Source organism: Trichechus manatus, unplaced genomic scaffold (assembly GCF_000243295.1).
Source record: "Trichechus manatus latirostris isolate Lorelei unplaced genomic scaffold, TriManLat1.0 scaffold00031, whole genome shotgun sequence".
In the NCBI taxonomy this organism is placed as follows: Eukaryota; Metazoa; Chordata; class Mammalia; order Sirenia; family Trichechidae; genus Trichechus; species Trichechus manatus.
Genome location: NW_004443967.1, coordinates 8,514,159 through 8,533,971, shown reverse-complemented (window position 1 = coordinate 8,533,971; position 19,813 = coordinate 8,514,159). Strand labels below are relative to the sequence as shown.

At 35.6% G+C, this 19,813-nt stretch overlaps 1 protein-coding gene and 1 non-coding gene across 4 annotated transcripts in view; one reads left to right on the top strand and one right to left on the bottom strand.

Annotated features, from left to right (window-relative positions):
- The window catches only part of RAB11FIP2 (RAB11 family interacting protein 2), a 42,642-nt gene extending 33,422 nt beyond the window's left edge, over positions 1-9,220 (top strand). For 2 of the 3 annotated variants that reach the window (XM_023729990.1, XM_023729988.1), the window contains one exon: positions 259-3,638. In XM_023729990.1, coding sequence (XP_023585758.1) covers positions 259-264 — 6 coding nt within the window. In that variant the 3' untranslated portion in view covers positions 265-3,638. Of the gene's footprint in view, positions 1-258; positions 3,639-5,756 lie in introns of those variants that run through there. The other variant, XM_004374883.2, reaches the window with a different exon arrangement.
- An 8,870-nt stretch (positions 9,221-18,090) lies between these two features.
- Positions 18,091-18,197, bottom strand: LOC111820268 (U6 spliceosomal RNA). The gene has a single exon (XR_002823822.1). It is a non-coding gene; the product is annotated as a U6 spliceosomal RNA (small nuclear RNA).
- Positions 18,198-19,813: the final 1,616 nt, after the last annotated feature.

The following is a 19,813-nucleotide window of genomic DNA, read 5'->3' as shown; positions in this document are numbered from 1 at the left end:
CCTCAGTAGTAAGTTTGAGAGAAGGAAGGAAAGCGAAATGCGAACGTTGCCTTGACATAAGATAGGTGACTTCTACGTTATATATAAAAGTTCAAGTAAACATTATAGTTACAATTGAAGGCAGCTTAGAATTTATATATTTTGTTTGCTGACTGTTTTGAAATTAATATGAAAACTGATGTCAAGGTCAACATTATAGTCATGAAATAAGAGCGTGTGGAGAAGACTAACATTTTTTGTTGTTGTTGTTGGGACAAGGATTGAAGAAAGAACAAAGTGGCTTGTCAACATTCAACAATAGGAAAAGCATCCTGGCAAGAGATCCAGTTAACCAGGAAAGTATTTCAAAGAACCTTTAGGACATTTATCTTCCTAGTCAGGACAATGCCAAATATACCAGCAGGATTGGTGATGGCAACTAACAACACCAACAAAGTGACCAGCTAACTCAACTCAGATAGTTTACATGGATTTAGATACCTTAATTTCATTTTATTGCTATTTGAAATCCAGCATTGGGTCTCTCTTCAGAGTTTCCTTGCATCTGTAGTCAATTCTGAATATATTAAACCTAGGGAATAAGTTACTTTACAAAAACATGGCAAGTGTTCTGGGTAGAAGACTAATTCTCACTGAACAGCAGAAATAGGGCCTTTATTCCAAGAGGCTGGTGGTTGCTGTTTGAACCATCTGTCCTTAATGTGTGTGATCCAGATGTTTAATAAGAATTTTTTTAAGCAGTAACATATCACAGTTTTCTATGATGTGATATGCCTGGAAGAAACCCTGGTGTTGTTAGGGTTTATTTTATAAACCACTCTAAATGTAGTTATTTGTTTTTAAAACTGTAGAAAGCGTTGTAGAAGCAGATGACTTTGTACTGTGTTGTTGCTGTTTTATGTAAATGATTTGTAAGTTTCGATGTTTCATAAATACTCAAGTCTTTTTAATATGGCAGTCTGGAGAGAAATGTCAGAATATATGAAGACAGCCTTTGATCCGATAGTAAAATGAATTCTATCAGGCAGTTACTTAATCTCAAACAAAATGCAACATCAAAAAAATCGATTTAATGTGTAGCTATTGTTTATTAAGTAACCTTAATTATAATTTCTATGTGCTTGTAAATGTACTTTTCCAAATCTTGTGATTTATTGCTGTAAAAGCATCCTTAGAATTCTTTAAAGAAATAAAATGTGAAAATTGTTTTAGTTAAAGGATTTAAAGGTGATAAAAGAATCCTTGATGTGTGATTACTTTTCTCTGGAATACTAACGATTCTAAATGACAGTTAAAGGATTACTAGGTGTTGTTAATTTACTGCAAGATACAATTAAGAAGAGAAAGCTCATCCTCATACTGATCGTTTTTGCGGAAAAGTATTTGAACAATTTTTATGTTGAAGATTATAAGATGTTTGAAGTAATTTACATTAAGTTCTCCAATAATAGCCATCCACCAAGTTATTTTTTTCTCCCTCTGGACATAGTATTTTGTAATTAAGTTTGTATGTCTTCTATGCTAGTGCCAACACCTGTCTGTGAAAGCACAGTGTTTAAACAGGAGCAGTAGCCAGTTGAAAGGGCAGTGTGAGCTCTTTAAGGCCTAATTAAGAACTGAAAGGGAGATGAAGGGAGTAGGACAAAAGATGTGAAAGTAGCTGAGATGATATTCCCAGAGCAAAGTTCCTCATTAGAACAATAATGAGATGATCAGAAAATGCCAAGCCTTCATCTTATCTCTCTCTCTCCCCTCTAGTTCCCTTGGATGTCAGTTAGTCCTCCACCAATATTTGGTTACCAGGACAACCTTTCTTTAAATCTTCAGTTATTTTGAGTCCTGATAATTTGCTTTTGTTTAAATTTAAATATTGTAAAAAATACATATACATTTCCTAGTTTAAAAGGCTAGACTATGTGTAAAGTAAAAATAGATCACTAGTAATTCTCAGATTCTTTTCCATAACTATATTATTTAAAATTCTGATTAGAAAATTTACTATAGTACTATTATTCTCTTGCCCAGTCCCCATTTTTTTTATATCTGCATATGGAGATTTTTAACAGAGGTTGGATGGGAATGAAAAAGGATTGGCTGTGGAAGGGGAATAGAGAAGAAAAATTTACGTTAGATTTTAAAATAAGAAAGCATCTTAAAAACATGTGCGCTATCTACATGCTAGTGCTGTAGGAGAAAATACCGAGTACGTGGGTGTCCCGTTGGAGGTTGCATTTGAGTCGTTACCAGTTTGGGGGTTTCCCAATTTTAGAATTTTTTCTAAAAATAACATCAAAAGTATATTTTAGGAAAAAAAATTGTTTTATATTTGCCTGAAGGTTTTCATGTATAAACAAAATAACTTTTGTAACCAGTATTTCAGTTTTTTCTAATATATATATGTTAATATTAATTATTATTTTATTTGGAATGATATCCGTAAACAGAAGGATGTATATTTAATGGGTGTATGAGTCAATTTAAGAATCTTCTGTTTAAAAATAGAAGGTTTATGTAGTTTTCTAATATGGGATAAGATTTGGAGCTAAGCATGAAACTGTTTTTAATTATTTTATATTCTTTTCCAGAATGTAGTTTATAGTACATGTGCTCCTAAGATGTTTTCTTGGCCAGAAACTTGATGCAGAAATTTTGACATAAAAACACAAGTGGAACAATTACTGAAAAGACCAGAAATGTATTTCCAGGAAATCTATCTATACATTAGTTTTAGATGGTTATGAGGGAAATGTGAGGCAAATAATGGGTCCATATATTTTAGATTCTTGCTCTGCAGTGTTGAACACTATTCTGGGATAAGAATTGATTGTTTTGAGAGATTACATAAATTGTTAGGTTGATATGATACCATGGCATTAATTTAAACTATTTATGTCAAAATAAGAGGTTTTTGACATGCCTTTTATCCTCAGTGTCTTTAAACAAATGTTAGGGGGATAAAAAATAACTCCATTATCCAGTAGTACTGGGACAGTGTTGAGTATAACTGTGCAGGGGAATTTTTGACTGTATATCATCACTTAATTAGTTTGGAGAAATCAGTTCATATATGGATAATTTGATTAAAATTAGACTGGAGCAGATTATTATGTTAAATTAAGGAAAAAAAAACATGAAACAGTCAACTAACCATTAATGAATCCCATTTAGTTTAAATTCATTAATCTGTGATTCTCACAAGAAAGCCTGTTTTTCAGTAAATGTTTTATTAGACCGCGTTAGTTGGACTTTATTACTTTTAAAAACGTGGCTCAGAGGAATCACTTGGTAAATCAGGAAATTTCAGAGTTGAAAGGAACCTTGGAGAACATCTCATTTATCAGATAAGGAAGACCTTGTTTGGTTTATGTCTCATATCTGTGTGCAGTTACTTAGGATAACATAAGAAATTTTTGCCTATTTTAAATTTAAAAAATATATTTATCTCCACAGTGAGCCTTATCTTTTTTATAGACACTTGGTTAGCATAGTAAATGATTTGTAGGAATGGAGTTAGGAAATTTTTAATATGCTGTATATCTCTAAATTGCTCATGACCAGTTAAGTAAACTAGTAAAATCGTGTGTGTGTGTGTGTAGACTTAGTCTTATTAAAAAAAAAAAAAGATAAACTGATCTGAGGGAGAAGAGAATACATGGTAAACCAACACTTGTCTTTAGAATTGTCCTTTGTCTTAGAATAATATACTCAAAAAATTTTAGGGACAAAGCTACCATAACTCGTAAAATTATATCTGTTCCCAGTTTTTAATGCTAAAGTAAGTTGTTTTAAATATGTCTTACAGAATTTAAACTTACTTCAGTTTTTTCTCTATTCATTCTGTTAATCTAGTGGAGCTCTTAATAATTCTTCTCTTGATTTCAATAGCCCTAAAACTAATCTTCTCAGCCCCTCCAGATTCATCTTACCCTCTGTTGCCATTTTAATTCTCCTAGAACATAGCTTTAATCATGTCACTGTCCTGTTTAGAAACCTCCAGTGGCTTCCTATTGCCTATAGCAAAAAGTCTAAAGATCCTTAATAATAGCATTCCAATCCTTGATGATCCATTGCCGTTGTACCATTTGAGCCTATTCTCTGCTCCCTAACCTGTTCCTTGTTTTCTGTCTGCTCATCTGATTACCTGCTGTTGACCACTATGCCTTGAACCTTCTTTCTTCCTTTGAAAAAGCTGAACCCACTGCTTGAACTGCCCAGTCTCCATTTCTGCGTGGAAAAATCTTTGAAGAGCTGGTACAAACTATATCTTTTCTACAAAACCTGAGAGATTCTATGGAATTGGAGAAGCTTTTCAATCCTGAATTTTTTCGTTTATTCTGGAGAGAAGGCTAGTGTGTGCTCCAGTCACCCAAGCACGGATTGATACCTGCACTCTGGCTGTTTCTGTCTCTCTGGTGCTGGCAAAATCATACTGCCCCAGGGAGTCTTCAAAAGTGAAACTTTGACTTTCCTGATGAAAATTCCTACACGTAGCGCAATTAAAGTAGATCCTGAAAGTCAGTAAAGACAAATTGAATTCATTACCAAAAAAAAGAAAAAGAAAGCCTTTTCTCTATTTACCAGTCCCCACTCTCTACCCTCCACTGAATAGATACTATTAGTCTTTAAAAGCAAGAGAACTAATTTCCTCAGTATTTTAGTTTGTTTTCTTTAAAGCCAGGTGGAACTGTTTTGAAAGAAAGTGATGAAAATCATTTTAAATTGTTGAGTTTAGTGATAGAACTATGTGTAAAAAGGCATAAAAATTGATACTTTGTGGGTACATTATATTTTATATAGTGAAAAAGCTAAATGCTACGTATATAATAAAAGATGAGGTCACATTGTTTTCTTGGTTGACTTCCTGAGAAATATTCTTCTTTAGCCTTTGATTTAACATTAATATTAGAATACTTTGTAGTAAAAAAAATTAAATCAATGCCTTTTTCTTTCTTTTTTGGGTTGTATTTACACATTTATCCAAAAAAATTTTTTACAAATAAGATAAAGTTATAAAATAAGTAAATAAGTGAACTGGGAGAGAATACAAATACATTAACCCTAAATGTTAACATGGTTGCAGTAGAAACTCTGAGTTTCCTGATAACCAGGGCAAAAAGGGAAATAAGATAAGTTAGATATTAGTACTGGATGGAGGAAATAGATCAGTTACTTGGGTAGAAAAAACTTTCTGCGTCTAAATTTTATCTACATATGGAGACTTATATATTCGCCCAATCTTTTAACGAACTGCATTTTTTCTAATACTTATCCCTATTAAGGCTTTATTGAAAATAAAATTAAAAACATAATATAATAGTTTTGCTCAATATTTTAAATTTCCTGGGGCTAATCTAATGTCCAAGTCTAGTTTTCAGTAGGTTTTTATAGTTCCTGGAGTTAATAATTCTTAGAGCTCTTTAGTTTTAATCGATGTTAGTTATAGTATTGTAGAACACTTTTTAACTTAGTCTTAAAGTATATGGTCAATCTCTGATATTAGGAAATTGCCCACAATGTTTTTTAAAAAAAGAGGGTTTGAGGAGAATTTAGAATTATAATGAAGGCTCTGGTGTGTCCGCCCTCGTCCTTGCCTCAGAACCGGCTAGCTAATCTATGAACTGTCACGTCAGTTCTAGCCAAGGACAGAGACAAAGGGTTTGAGGATTTAAAAAACCAAAAATAGAAGTTCTAAATAATTCTTAGTGTTTGTCCTTGGCATTACATCTGCTAAAGTGACCGTCTTTCTTCTGTTCTAGGACAGCAACCCTTTTGATGCCACTGCAGGGTATCGGAGTCTGACCTACGAGGAGGTACTCCAGGAGCTAGTGAAACACAAAGAGCTGCTGAGGAGGAAAGACAGCCACATCCGGGAGCTCGAGGACTACATCGACAACCTCCTCGTGAGGGTCATGGAGGAGACGCCCAGTATTCTCAGAGTGCCGTATGAACCGTCCAGGAAAGCTGGCAAATTCTCCAATAGTTAATAAGCCAATTGCACTGCTTTTATAATTAAAACATAAATAAAAGAGAATGAAAAGAGAGGAAAGAAAGAAAAAGAGAGAAGAGAAAGAAAAACTTGTCAGTGAAAGAGATTATACGACCAGGTCTCATTACATATTCTTCTGTTTGATTTAGAAAAATTGTTTTACCTTGTAAATATTAGCAGGGACTATCAAAAGAGTGACCTTTGAAGTGAGTTAAATAGTTTAAACATTTAAAGTAAAAACGGGCCAGATTCTCGATGAATAAGCAGTTCCTTAGGGTTCACTTAGGTGCTGGTGGCGGCCCACGAGTCTACCAGAGGCCTAGAAGTATCTTCAGTAGTACATGACTTATTCCTCAGGAACAGATTTCTCACAGCAGAATTGATAATGTAGTTGGTTTCTCAGAAGTCAATCTGTAGACATATTTAGCTGCAGGAATACTGCTCATTATAAACACTACTAAAAAAACTTCATATTTTATATACATATATATGTACGTGAATATGTGTCCATGTGTCTTTGTATATAAAATACATGCATATACCTCATATATAATGTGTTTTTAGAACATTAGCAAAGACTGGTTGCCTCTAAGATTGGGATATTACTTACAATTTGAAAACGTATGTGTGATCTGTTGGTGCAGAACAAATCATTGTTACTAGTATTAGGATTTGTTACGCAGAAGCTGCTTCAAATCACTCTTGACTACATGAAGCTTGGTTTCAGAGCAAGCTGCTATATATTATTCCAGCTTCAAATTTTTGCTGTTCTACTGGAAGTAGTGACCCATAATCCTTTCTTAAAGAATGGCATATTTTGGGAAGCATCATTAACTTCACAACAGCATGAATTTCTTTGAATTAATTTTTGTATCCTAATGACTTGGGTTTTACTTAAACTATAAGCAAAAGATAAGTTAATGTAATTTGCTTTGTAGAGGTTCTGCATGCCACCATTAAATCACTAGCAAAGAAAATATTAGCGAATTATATCTGAAGACAATTTTGGGGGAAAAATGTAGGTAATCATCTGATGCCTGATAACCCAAAGCAATGGGCAAATTCTAGGAATGAAGAATTAGGCTTGGTTTCAAGTTACATGAATAATAGAGCAGATGGTTGCCTTTGGGTCTTCAACCAAAATAAGAGTTTGTGAAGGAGGAGTGAGTTTTCAGAGCAGATCTTTACTAGCATGACGTTGAACCTTACTCTACATCCCCTTTAATAATTGATTTATCACAAAATGATGTCTTTTTTTTAAATCCACCCCTCCCAAAATGTTGATTACCTCTGTGAAGTATCTATATAATATTTGTACAAAAGTAATCTGAAATTTAAAGTGAAAAACAATGGTATAAAAACGTTACTTATCATCTAGTGCTAATTTTTCAACCTTAAAAATCTAAAATACTTACCATGAAACACTGAATTTAAAATGAAAATTTTATCTACATATGGAGACCTCTATAACCCCCCAATCTTTTAACAAACCGTATTTTTTCTAATGTTTATCCCTATTAAACTTTATTGAAAATAAAATTAAAGGCAGATATAATAGTTTTGCTCATTTTGGTATTTTGAATCAGATAATACTGGGCCAAGCTTATATACATAAGCTAAAAGCGCTTGTTACTTTTATTTTCTGAGTTTCTTTATATTTCCTGTGAGTTCATAATTTTGAAATTCTGAAAAATTTTCCCAAATAGAAATAATTAAATAATTTTCTAAAATCAGGAAATGGGGAAAGAAAAATAACTTTTGCCAGTTTTTCCCTCTACTTACAATTAAAGTTCTGTAATTAATCTTAAAATCTAGTGTAGAATTTTATTTTCTCATTAGAGGTTTTGGTAGTTACTGTTTTTTTAACATGGTGCCATTTTTAATTAACACTTATTAAATATTACAAAATTCTTAGCATTTGGTTTTTCTGTAAGTAAAATTGAGGCTTGTATACTTTTTTTAAATACCAAAATTCACGTATTCTCAGTATTACATCAGATACCTGCAGGTATTTTAATATGATTTGGCCAAACTTGCTCTTTATAGAATGAACCAAGATGTCAGTTTTGTATTTGGGGGTTGTTTTATGTAAATAGAGCTCATTAAAAAGTATGGTTCAAGTACTGCTATTCTTTTTATGAGGAAGTTCATTTTGCAAGAGCAATTCTTTGCCTACATAAAAAACCATTAAGGATTAAACTTATTCATAAGGAGTGATTTGGCTATAACTGAATCAACATTTTTATCTTTAAATCTGAGACAAGTATTGTACTGAAAACTGAATCTACATTTATCACTGCCTGAAAATTTTCCGTTCCGATGTTTATGAATTTTCACTCATGACCTAGAGTAAAACTTATTAGATATTTTCATAATCAGTCAACATAATAAACTAAAAACAAAAAGTTAAAATGAAATCCCAAGGAAACCTATCAGTGTTTCCTGTGTTTGGGTAGAGGTACAAACAGAGCAGTTTTAATTTCTAGTGCTGTAAAAAAATGGCCATAAAGATCACTTTAGTTTATTTTTCCAAAATGTAACTTTGAGTATTCTAATGACATATTTTGTTAGTAGCTTAGAAATGGAAATAAAACATATGTATCATTAAATAATGCACAGCACAGGAGACTTATAAATGTTCTTTGGTCTTTATGTTTAAAATAATGCATGCTCAAAAACATTTCACCCAGAGGATTTTTTAAAATCCCAAAATTGATATTTATTTAAACCTATCTTAAGCTTTTCTGTTACATATTTATAATATTCCTGCTATTAAGAACAGTATTGTTTTATGACCAGCTCCCCTCCCAGATCTAAAATTCAGCTTTGAAAGTATTGAACGTACTGTTCTTGCACTTAGGCTTCAAGCATCATGTATTGAGTACCAGGACCGTATCTTAGAGTTGTATGTATCATAATGTATAGTCCATTCATGAAAAATGTTTAAGTATTGCTTTTTGCTGCTGTATTCTGCACTGAGCCTAGTTTTGCCATCTCCAGTGAATGTAGTATTATCCATAGATTATACATAACTACATCTATTGCTTTTGGCAGTAAATCAAGATTTAGTTGTAATTCTCCAGCTGTGAAAATGTTGCCTTGTGTTTAAAAGGGTTTCATGAATGGAAACCTAAAACTAAGCTCATTAGTGACAGACTGGCTTTCTTCACATCCTTCCTTCACTGCCCCCACGCCCCCCTTCCTACCACCCCCATAAGGGTGCTTATTCTTTAACACGGAGAATCTTAAAAAAAAAACAAAACTGCTGTCTTTAATATATCTACAGTAATTGTTACACTAGAGCTTTTATTTTCCTCTGTAGCTTTTCAGAAAAAGCAACCTTAGATTTGTAAATCAAGCTGAAACTTTTTGATGTTCGTGTACTCATATGTCTTAGAGGTAGGCTAGGTGTCACGTGTGTGTGTGTGTAGGTGAAGTATAAAGCATGCTCATTCACTTGATCTCTTTGAAGTAGGAGGCAAAAAGAATTGCAGTGCTGCTGGTCAGGAGGGTAGATGGAACGGTCTGTCAGCACACATTGAAAACCCCCATTTTCACAGATTTATAACTTTAATAATCCAGATGCAATCATTGGAAGTATTTAATATGCAATAGGTAGCACCTTAACTAATTAATGTGCATATGAAGGGTTTTCTGATGTATTTAATAAGAAGTGTAGAAGCTCTTCAAGCATTAAACTAGAGTTGACATTTTATTTCATTTATTTTCTATGTGAAAAAGTCCAGTCTTACAATGGAATTGAAGTCTGTAACAAATGATACATTTGGGCCTATTAATCTCTGAAGCTTCCAGATGGTTTGTATTTTGAGGTACAAAAAATGCTGCAGATCTAGATATGTATATATTTAGTAGGTACTTGAAAAATGTATGCATTATTTATAACTGAAGAGTGTTGCACTTAATCTTATTAAGTAAATGCTCTTAGTAAATTGTATACATTTTTGGAGGTATAAACTCAAAAATATGTAAGCATTGCATAATGTGACAGTTGTATAATTTATGTAATCTGATGCATGAATAAGAATTTTTATATAATATACAATGACCATTGATTTATTATAGCTGATTAAAGTGTTTACTCTTAACTTCCTTCTGTCATCAAAATTTCTTATTGCAGATAAAACAGTGTTACCATTAACACATCAGTACATGAGTCCTCGTCTTTTATTAAAAACTTAGGCTGCCTCTCATTTGATAGATAGTAGCAGGTATTCTGTAAGACCTACAAACTCTCTTTACTATGAAGAGTTCTGAAAAGTCATTCAGAGAGTAGTACCTTAGAGTGAACATTCTTTAAGGAATAAGCGAATGCCCTGTGTGTATAAGGCACTGTGCTTAACCCCCTTGCCGTCGAGTCGGTTCTGCCTCATAGTGACTCTACAGGGCAGAGTAGAACTGACTCACAGGATTGCCAAGGCTATAAATCTTTACAGAAGCAGACTGCTACATCTTTCTTCCCCAGAGCAACTAGCTGATTTGAACCACTGACTCTTCGATTACAGCTTACCGTTGCTCCCTACTGTGCTTAGGGTTTGGGAATAAACAATGAGCAGTGTAGACATCCCCTCATAGGAATGGAGCTTATGGTTTGGTTGAAAATGACGTTTGACTGTTTATATATAGGCTAAGGCCTCTGCCAAGTGCTTTCTATTTATGCATTATTTCATTTATTCCTCACAGCAACCCTATAAGGTAAGGACTATACAGGCTTTCAGAGGAAATTTAAGACAACTAATGAAGAAACAATTTGTGGAACTCAAGAAGGAGTAGATAGAGTAGGCTTGGCACACCCGTAGCATTTGTCATCACTTCTTATCCTCTAGTTCGTGACAGAAATCATATCAGTTCTCAACGTAGCAGTCCAAGTACACACCTGTCCATCTGAAATGCTGTCTGAGGGGAAATGTGGGTCTGAGGGCCCAAGGGCCTGGGGTGGTGTTCCTGTGAGTGTGTATGTAGTTATGTATTTGCACACTGGCAGTGAATTAGGCAGTTGTATTGAGATGATGCGATGTGGTCCATACTGTAGTCTTGTATATAAATCACACATTTGGAACGAGGTGTTTCTCTGCAGGCAGAACACCTTCTGTTCTCTCTTTGCTCTCATTGCCTCCACTTCCCCAGTTGATCTCCTCCAGATTGCTCTTTCTGTCCAGCCCCAGCACACAAATTTATTTTTCCTTAGTCTTCTGAGATAAACATATTTGGGGTATTTGGAAGTAGAGCGCTGCTATCATTCTGTTAAAGTGGCCATTTATCACATAGATTTTGTTTTAATGCAGTGCCTTTCTGAGAAATGTTTCCATTTAGTTTTTTAAAGTAATGGGCTTATGACCTGGATGCCCAACATTTTACATTTTCCCCTGAATAAGATGTGATAATACAGACATCATACTTACACATTTTTATGGTTATGCAAGGTGTTACGGATTGAATTGTGTCCCCCCAAAATATCTGTTAACTTGGCTAGGTCATGATTCCCAGTATTATATGATTGTCTACCATTTTGTAATGTGATGTGATTTCCCTATGTGTTGTATATTCTATCACTGTGATATAATAAGACGGATTAGTGGCCGTTATATTGGTGAGGTCTATAACATTAGATAGTGTCTTAAGCCAATCTCTTTTGAGATATAAAAGAGAGAAGTGAGCAGAGAGACAGGGGACCTCATACCACCAAGAAAGCAGTGCCAGGAGCCGATCGCATCCTTTGGACCTGAGGTTCCTGCACTGAGATGCTCCCAGACCAAGGGAAGACTGATGACATGGATCTTCTCTAGAGCTGACAGAGAAAGCCTTCCCCTGGAACTGTTGCCCTGAATTTGGACTTGTAGCCTACTAGACTGATAAAATAAATTTCTCTTTGTTAAAGCCATCCACTTGGGGTATTTCTGTTAAAGCAGCACTAGATGACTAAGACACAAGATTGGCCCTTATAAACAATATTGTTATATACATACAATTACATGAACTGGAAGTGCTTCATTTTGTTATACCCCTTGCACCCTAAAATTTGCTTCTTAAATTTTCAGTGCTTCCATCATTTGTTAGGTGTACTGAAAAGCCAGAATTTATGCTGGGAAGCACAAAACCAAATTATCAGAGGTTTTCAGTTATGATGTGTCGTGGTCCAATGTAAGATGTGGTCCAGTTTATTACTAATGTAAGTACCAACATTTAGAAATTATTTTTCCTTGTAAATTAGACCAGAGTAAAGATCATTGCTATTCCAGTGTTGCTCACATTCTGTTATTGCTAGGTGGAATGACAGAAGAGCATGAGAGTGAGTGAGTAGTTCCCAGCAAACTTTCTTATTTGTACTACAACCCTTAACGCAGGGATTGCACACTCAGACATCTCCAACGCCAGGCAGGTAAGGTCAGTCACGTGGCAAGCTGAGTGCAGAAGAGGGCTTACTGGGGAAGTGGTGATCTGGGGAGCCCGTTCCCCACTAAACAGAAGCAACAACTGTTCAGCTCCAGGTCATTGTTGCCATATGGGAATGCATACAAGGCCAGAGTTGCTAAACCTTTCTAGAAGAACTGAAAATGTAGATTTTTATGTGAAATCTGATTTGTAAATGTTGGCAACTGAGTAATTGTTTTCCTGAAAATAATGTAGGCCAAACAGTCTGGGGGCTACTAGTTTACATCACTTCTTTGCTGAGTCACTACTTCTCATGAACTAATAATAGTAATGATAAGAAAAATAAGAACAATTCAGATTCTGGTTGTTTACTGCCCCCCCCCCGCCCCCGCCAGATGATTTTGTATTTAATAAAAAACTGGGCTTGCCAAGGGGCATGTGGGGTGTGTGTGATATGTAAGACTGAGAACCACACCTCAAGACTCCAGTATGCCTGTCTGAGCCTGCCGGTGCAAATGCTTTCAAAACAGTGTAGGTAACCTGAGTGACGGTCCAAGGGCCACTGCTTTAGTGTTGGAGCATTTTGTTGTCTCAGGATCTGGTACATACCCTTTTTATGGTAGTTGTGACTTTCCAATATCCTATTTATGACAGTCTTACCTTTTGGTAAAAAATAAAAACGACTAGTATCCCAAAGATCAGTTTAGCACATGATATTGTGTGTGTGAAGGCCAAATCACATATGGTATATGACAATTTCCAGTAATATAAAATGGATGTATTTTCATTTGCGTTTTAAGGTATGTGATGCATACCTCCATTAAAATATGACCGTTGACTCCATAGTTTGTCTGATTTTGTACATCAGCCATTTAAAATTCTGCCATTCTTTCTGATACCAGCCAGATCAGGAAAGATTGGATGGTTTAGATTAGTGCTTCTCAAAGTGTTGTCCCAAAACCAATAACGTCAGTGTCACGTGGGAACTTGTTAGAAATGCAAATTCTCAGACCCCACCCTAGACCTCCTGAATCAGAAATTCTGGAGGTTAGACCCAGAAACCTGTTTTAAGAAGTCCTCCAGCTTATCTGATCTCTCTTTAAAGAAACTGAAAATACCGATTTCAGTTTTAACAAGCCCTCCAGCTGATTCTTCTATGTGCATTCAAACATGAGAACCATTGAGATAGAGACATCTGTCTCAATGTGGTTTAGACAGCACTTTCTTGGCTAAGGTAACTTTCCTTGCCAGTCTTGAATTTGTTTATGAACTTATATTTTTAGTTTTTTATGAGCTGAATATTTTTGGAAGAAATCTTGGAGTATGATGAAGCTTCATATAGGTAGAATGTTCATAAGACCATGCACAATGAATACTGTTGACTGATTGATATGTCTTGTTTGTGTGATAAGATTTGGTTATCATCGAGAAAGAAAAAAATACACCAGTCAATATAAAACTGCCAGAATGTTCTTGTATTTGGTGAGATTTTACTATTCCACATTTGGTTAAGTAGGGCATCCTAGCCTCACAAAGGCCTTTTTACCTGAGGTAGAAGAGAATAGTGGTAGAAAAAGAAACAGAGGTTGCAGCCACATATGAAAATGTGGTAGAATAAAGTTTTGAATATATGTGTGAAGTTGTATAATGGATCTTAACAAATGAAGCAGCCTTTTGACCTTAGGTGAGAGATTTTACGTAACAGCACTTTGTAACTTTGCTAGCCTACGAATCATTTAGTCAAATAATTCATTTGTTCATAAGCAGCTTACATTCTTTTCACAGCCAAAAGTGGGCTGAGTTCTCATTTGCATTGAGAACTTTGGTCAGGTAGTATCAGGCTAGAGAAATCTAGAATGAAATTTAAAAATCTTGCTAGGTCTTGCATCAAATGTCCGAAACACTAAATGATTAGGAACAGGTCATTATGCATTAGGTTAAATAACAACTTAAAGGTGGCGTGAGAGAGCATCCAGTAGGGAGAGCATTTTATTGGTTTTTCTTTCTCAGTGGATTAATACCTGGAACATAAACAATATGTAATGGGTTCAAAGACAGCTGAACACTGACAAAAGTTGTTAAGTGTGGGTTATTGTAATTATGTTTTAATCATCATGCAAACCCTCAAGAAAATGTCCATACCAAACATTAGATTAGCCTGCTGTAGAAACCTAATATTAAGGAACTAGCGAAAACATAATTAAAATCACCATTAATTCAGAATCCTCCATCTTAACTTGTAACTGAACCTCTTTCACCGAAATTTTGCTAAATACAGGTTAAAGAGTAATAAAAATGCCCATGAGTTTAATTTCCTAGTGTTGATGGTGGCATAAGGAGGGGAAAGAATAGCAGAGGAAGCCATGGGAGCTGAGTGGAGAAGGGAAGCAGGAGGCCAGGCTTGCTAGCAAACCAGTTGTCAACCTCAAGTTAACTCAGGTTATACCCTCAGAGACCATGCAGGAGGAACACCTGTTTTAAGAAGGAATTTATCACCAACAGTCGCTGACTGATCCAATAGCAACATTAAATACGTTTGTTTACATTTAAAGTGTTTTTTTTATTAATGTACTATTATTGAACATCTTTCATGATTTATAAGCTGTAAAATATTTTAATCCTTGACTCATTTGTTTACCAAGCTATTCGTTTAATGCTATATAATATGTAGCACTTGAGACCATCTGTTGGGAATATTTGAATAATATGCATGCTGTGAAGATACGTACAGCAAATAAAGTGCAAAACACTTGAAATATTCAGGAAGCGTTTGTGATGAAGACAATCCATGTATTTTAATTAAAAAAAAATGTGGCCTGAAATCTAGCAGTAAGTCTTTCTAAAAATGATGCTGTATTTTCGAGGCAAATTCCTGTGCTGAGAGGGCATTAAGCTGGCATTTTGACTTTTAAGTGAGTAACTTGAGAGAAAAAATATTGGAATTCATACTAATTAGAAGTGTGCTCATTGGCACTCTGAAGCATTATTTCATCTCAGGGTGAGAAGTTACTGCAGAGTAACTATTAGTTGTATGGGAACTGTGATAAAAATATGTTTTGTGAAGCAGGCCAAGGAGGGAGGCTGTGAGCAGGAGGGGACATCTCAGGTGTCCTGCAGTCACTTCTGAGGGGAGGGTTTGAGGGAGGCACCAGGTTTAATTTTGTAGTCTTGGAAACTCAACTATTGGAGGCTGAGACTATTTGTTTACTTCTTTCCTCTGAATTGGTGGAGGAGGCAGGGGATTAACACCATGTATGGTCCCCCAACTGCCTCTCCCTGCTCCCAGGCAAGGGACTGTGTTGTGAAAGATTGAAAATTGAGGATTCCCAGGTTGCTTAGCTGCTTATAGACCCTGGGATTCTTGACCCATCCTCCTTTTGGCCATGAGTAATCCTAAGGAGCTCGACCCACTCCTGGCAGGCATGTTTTTCCTTCAGAGTTACACTACTTGAGTTGTTTGTGACTTAGATGCTTACAATGCCTTCTTTAATAATGTGTCTAATGGTAATACACATGGGGCAAAATCTGGTTCCCACCAGATCGAGGGAGTATCTGGCCCACTGTAAGTCTTAATCGTGGTACTCACTGTTTAGCATTGCCTTCCCTAACTGCTTTCAACTCCTGTGTTTTGATGCCTATACCAAATCTCATTGGAATTAAAATCATTCTAGTGTTTTTTTCGTGCTTGTTACTTAAATGATCTGGAGTCCCTGGATGGGGCAAAGGCTTAATGCGCTCAGCTGCTAACTGAAAGGTTGGCAGTTTGATCCACCCATAGGTGCCTTGGAAGAAAGACCTGGTGATCTACTTCTGAAAAATCAGCCATTAAAAACCCTATGGGGCACAGTTCTACTCTGACACAAATGGGGTCACCAGGCGTTAAAGTCAACTGGACAGCAGCTGTAAATGAATTTTAGTGTGTACCTCTAAATGGTAAATTTACTCCTACATTTGTTACTGTCATATCCATATTTCTCTTTGTTTTGACTCCTTCAATTTTTGTTACTTCATCCTTTTGAACTGTGTGTGCTTTTGTAAACCACCCCAAATCATTTGTGGATGGGACAACATATGAATAAATTTTTCATCATTTTTTCCAATCCTGCTTTTTCTACTCCAAGCAGAGTGGCATATCTCATCTTTGCTGACCTCCAGCAAACCCCTTTCTTGTACATTTATTTGTCCTTATTTCTGAGTCTACAGCTGTTTTTTAAAAATATACTAAGCATTCCTGGCAAGGAGTATGAGCCTCTAGTCATTGTAGCACTGATGCCTAGTAGAGTGCCTGGTAATAGTTGGTACTCAGTAAATATTTGTTGAGTGGGTGATCAAGTTATTTTTATTAAGACCCATAGGGTTTGTATGGAAAATTAATATACACAGTGATGTTATCATATAAACTCCCTTTTAAATTAATAAAAGTAGGGTTTTTAGCAGGCAGTGGGAATTGGATCTAGAGAAGAAAGAATTACTACTAGAAAGAATTTTCTATCTGGGAACGGATTATAATAGATGCTCAGCTCAAATTACAGGCAGTCCATCAAAGTTTGATGAGCATGATTAATCAATTTCTTCATTCCTTTTTTATAGTGAGGGCTTGTCATATTCTGTAGATACTTGTTTACGTGTCTATGTGCATTGCTTCTCTGTGTACATATTGAAGAGAATAAAGTATCTGCTCACCTTTGCTTCCCACTCCTTGCAGGTCACATGTCACATTCCAGATCCTCAGGAAACGCATATTAGAGAAAGAAAGCAGGGGAGAGTTGTTTAGTGGCTGATTCTTTGAAATACGGAGTAAGAAGCTTTTACTTTTTGCTGTATGTGATTTGGATGGCAGCATGCTGAGATTTTAATTATCTGCACTTTAAAATATTGCAACCATGGTTATTATAAAACATTTTCTGTTGTCCTTGATAACAATGACTTATGTTTGTAATTAATGATAAAGAAAGAAACCTTGGTGGTCCCTGATTGAAACAAGGAGTACATTGACCCACTTTGTTTAGGAGACTTACAGAAACTCTAGATATAAAATCAGCCTTTTAAAAATTATTTTCTGATGCAAAAACAAATAACTGAGTTTGATGAGACCACTAGCAAGGTGGGCTTTTCTGATTCAAGTGCTTTACTTACTGTACATGTCTTCCATTGAATAATCAGAAAGAAGCCTCAGTCCAGGGTGGAAAATCAATTTCATTTTGAGTGTTAATTGATCAACAGTTGCTGCTGCGTTGTGGAGGTTGGTGAGGCTTTATTTGGGCTTTCCCATTCATCCATTGATCTAATCCCGTATTCATTCATCGATCCAATCCAGCACCCATCCATCCATCCATCCATCCTTCCACTAAACATATATTGAATACCTGCTATGTGCAAAGCACTATTCTGAGCACTAATGATACTGAGTTGAACAAGATAGACGAAGGAAAATAGTGCCATGATCAATTAGTGATGTCCACCAAGAACTCATGACATCCATACTTCCGCCCCCCCACCATTTTTTAGGGACCATTTTAAAAATCTTTTGATGCCCACTCAATGTCACAAGTAAAAAACTCTTGAGGTAATCACAGAAGTACCAACTGATGGAATTTGAGTGTTAACTTCTTTTTTTTTTTTTACACACACCTTTCCTGACTTTGTTTTTTTTAATTTGATTTTTAACTTTATTTTAATTAATATTTTAAATTATATGTTTAAATTAATAATAAAAAAATATGGAATGCTTCACAAATCTGTGTGTCATCCTCGCGCAGGGGCCATGCTAATCTTCTCTGTATCATTCCACTTTTAGTATATGTGCTGCAGAAGCGAGCAAGCATTTCAGTGTTACCTTCTTAAGAGAATGGAATTTCTTATCATTTGATCAATGTTGATCCAAGACAATGAGTTAATGACAGATGCACCCCATAGTATAAAGAACTAGTTATGAGCTCATGTGCAATTCATCTACAACTCTCTTTATTAACCTATGCATTTAATTTTGAACAAAAGTAGTTGAAACCTGGGAGATGTTTCCAAGCAAGATTGAAAAATATATTGAATTATCTTCAGTATAGGGACAATTCTTAAATAATTAAAAGTAATTGTCTTAGGTATCTAGTGCTGCTATAACAGAAATACCGCAAGTGGATGGCTTTAACAAACAGAAATTTATTCTCTCACAGTCTAGGAGGCTAGAAGTCCGAATTCAAGACAGCACCTCCAGGGGAAGGCTTTCTCTCTCTGTCGGCTCTGGAGGAAGGTCCTTGTCATCAATCTTCTCCTAGTCAAGGAGCTTCTCAGCGCAGGGACCCTGGGTCCAAAGGACGCACTGTGCTCTCCGTGCTTCTTTCTTGGTGGTTTAAGGCCCCCATGTCTCTCTCCTTGCTTCTGTCTTTTATATCTCAAAACAGATTGGCTCAAGACACAATCCAGTCTTGTAGATTGAGTCCTGCCTCATTAACATAACTGCCGCTAATCCCATTTCATCAACATCATAGAGGTTTTACAGCACATAGGAAAAATCACATCAGATGACAAAATGGTGGACAATCACACAATACTGGGAATCATGGCCTACCCAAAGTGATACACATATTTTTGGGGGACAAAATTCAATCCATGACAGTAATGATGCAATTGCAATTCTTTTCTCCATTGCAGAGGGTTTACTATCATTCGCCACTTGGAATTGCAACCATATTTAGAAATGAAAGATGAATGAAAGTTAAAAGACAAATCTTCAACATGCATGGTGTGTGAGTTCTTTGGTCTGAAGAAAAATAAGTACCAAACAGCTGAATGGATTAGAGTTGTATATAAAAGGAATATTTTTTCAGTAGCTTCTAAATTGAATAAATCTAACTGCAAGATTATTATACCCAAGGTCTAATGATTGCCTGATTTACCCTTTTTCTTGAGAATAAAGCAAGTATGACTTTGAGAATACCAGAAAGATGTTTACCTGTGTTTTATTGACTATGGAAAGGCATTCAACTGTGTGGATCATAACAAATTATGGGTAACGTGAAGAATGGAAATTCCAGAACACTTAATTGTGCTTATATAGAACCTGTACATAGACCAAGAGGCAGTATCTTTTGAACAGAACGAGGGGATACTGCGTGGTTTAAAACCATGGAAGTTGTGTGTCAGGGTTGTATCCTTTCACCATACTTATTCAACCTGTATGCTGAACAAATAGTTCAATAAGTTGGACCATATGAAGAACAACACGATGTCAGGATTGGAGGAAGACTCACTGACAACCTGGGATATGCAGATGACACAACCTGGCTTGCTGAAATTGAAGAGGACTTGAAGCATTTCTGATGAAGATCAAAGTATGGATTACACCTCAACATAAAACAAAAATCCTCACAACTGGACCAGTAAGCAACATGATGATGAATGGAGAAAAGATTGAAGTTGTCAAGGATTTCATTTTACTTG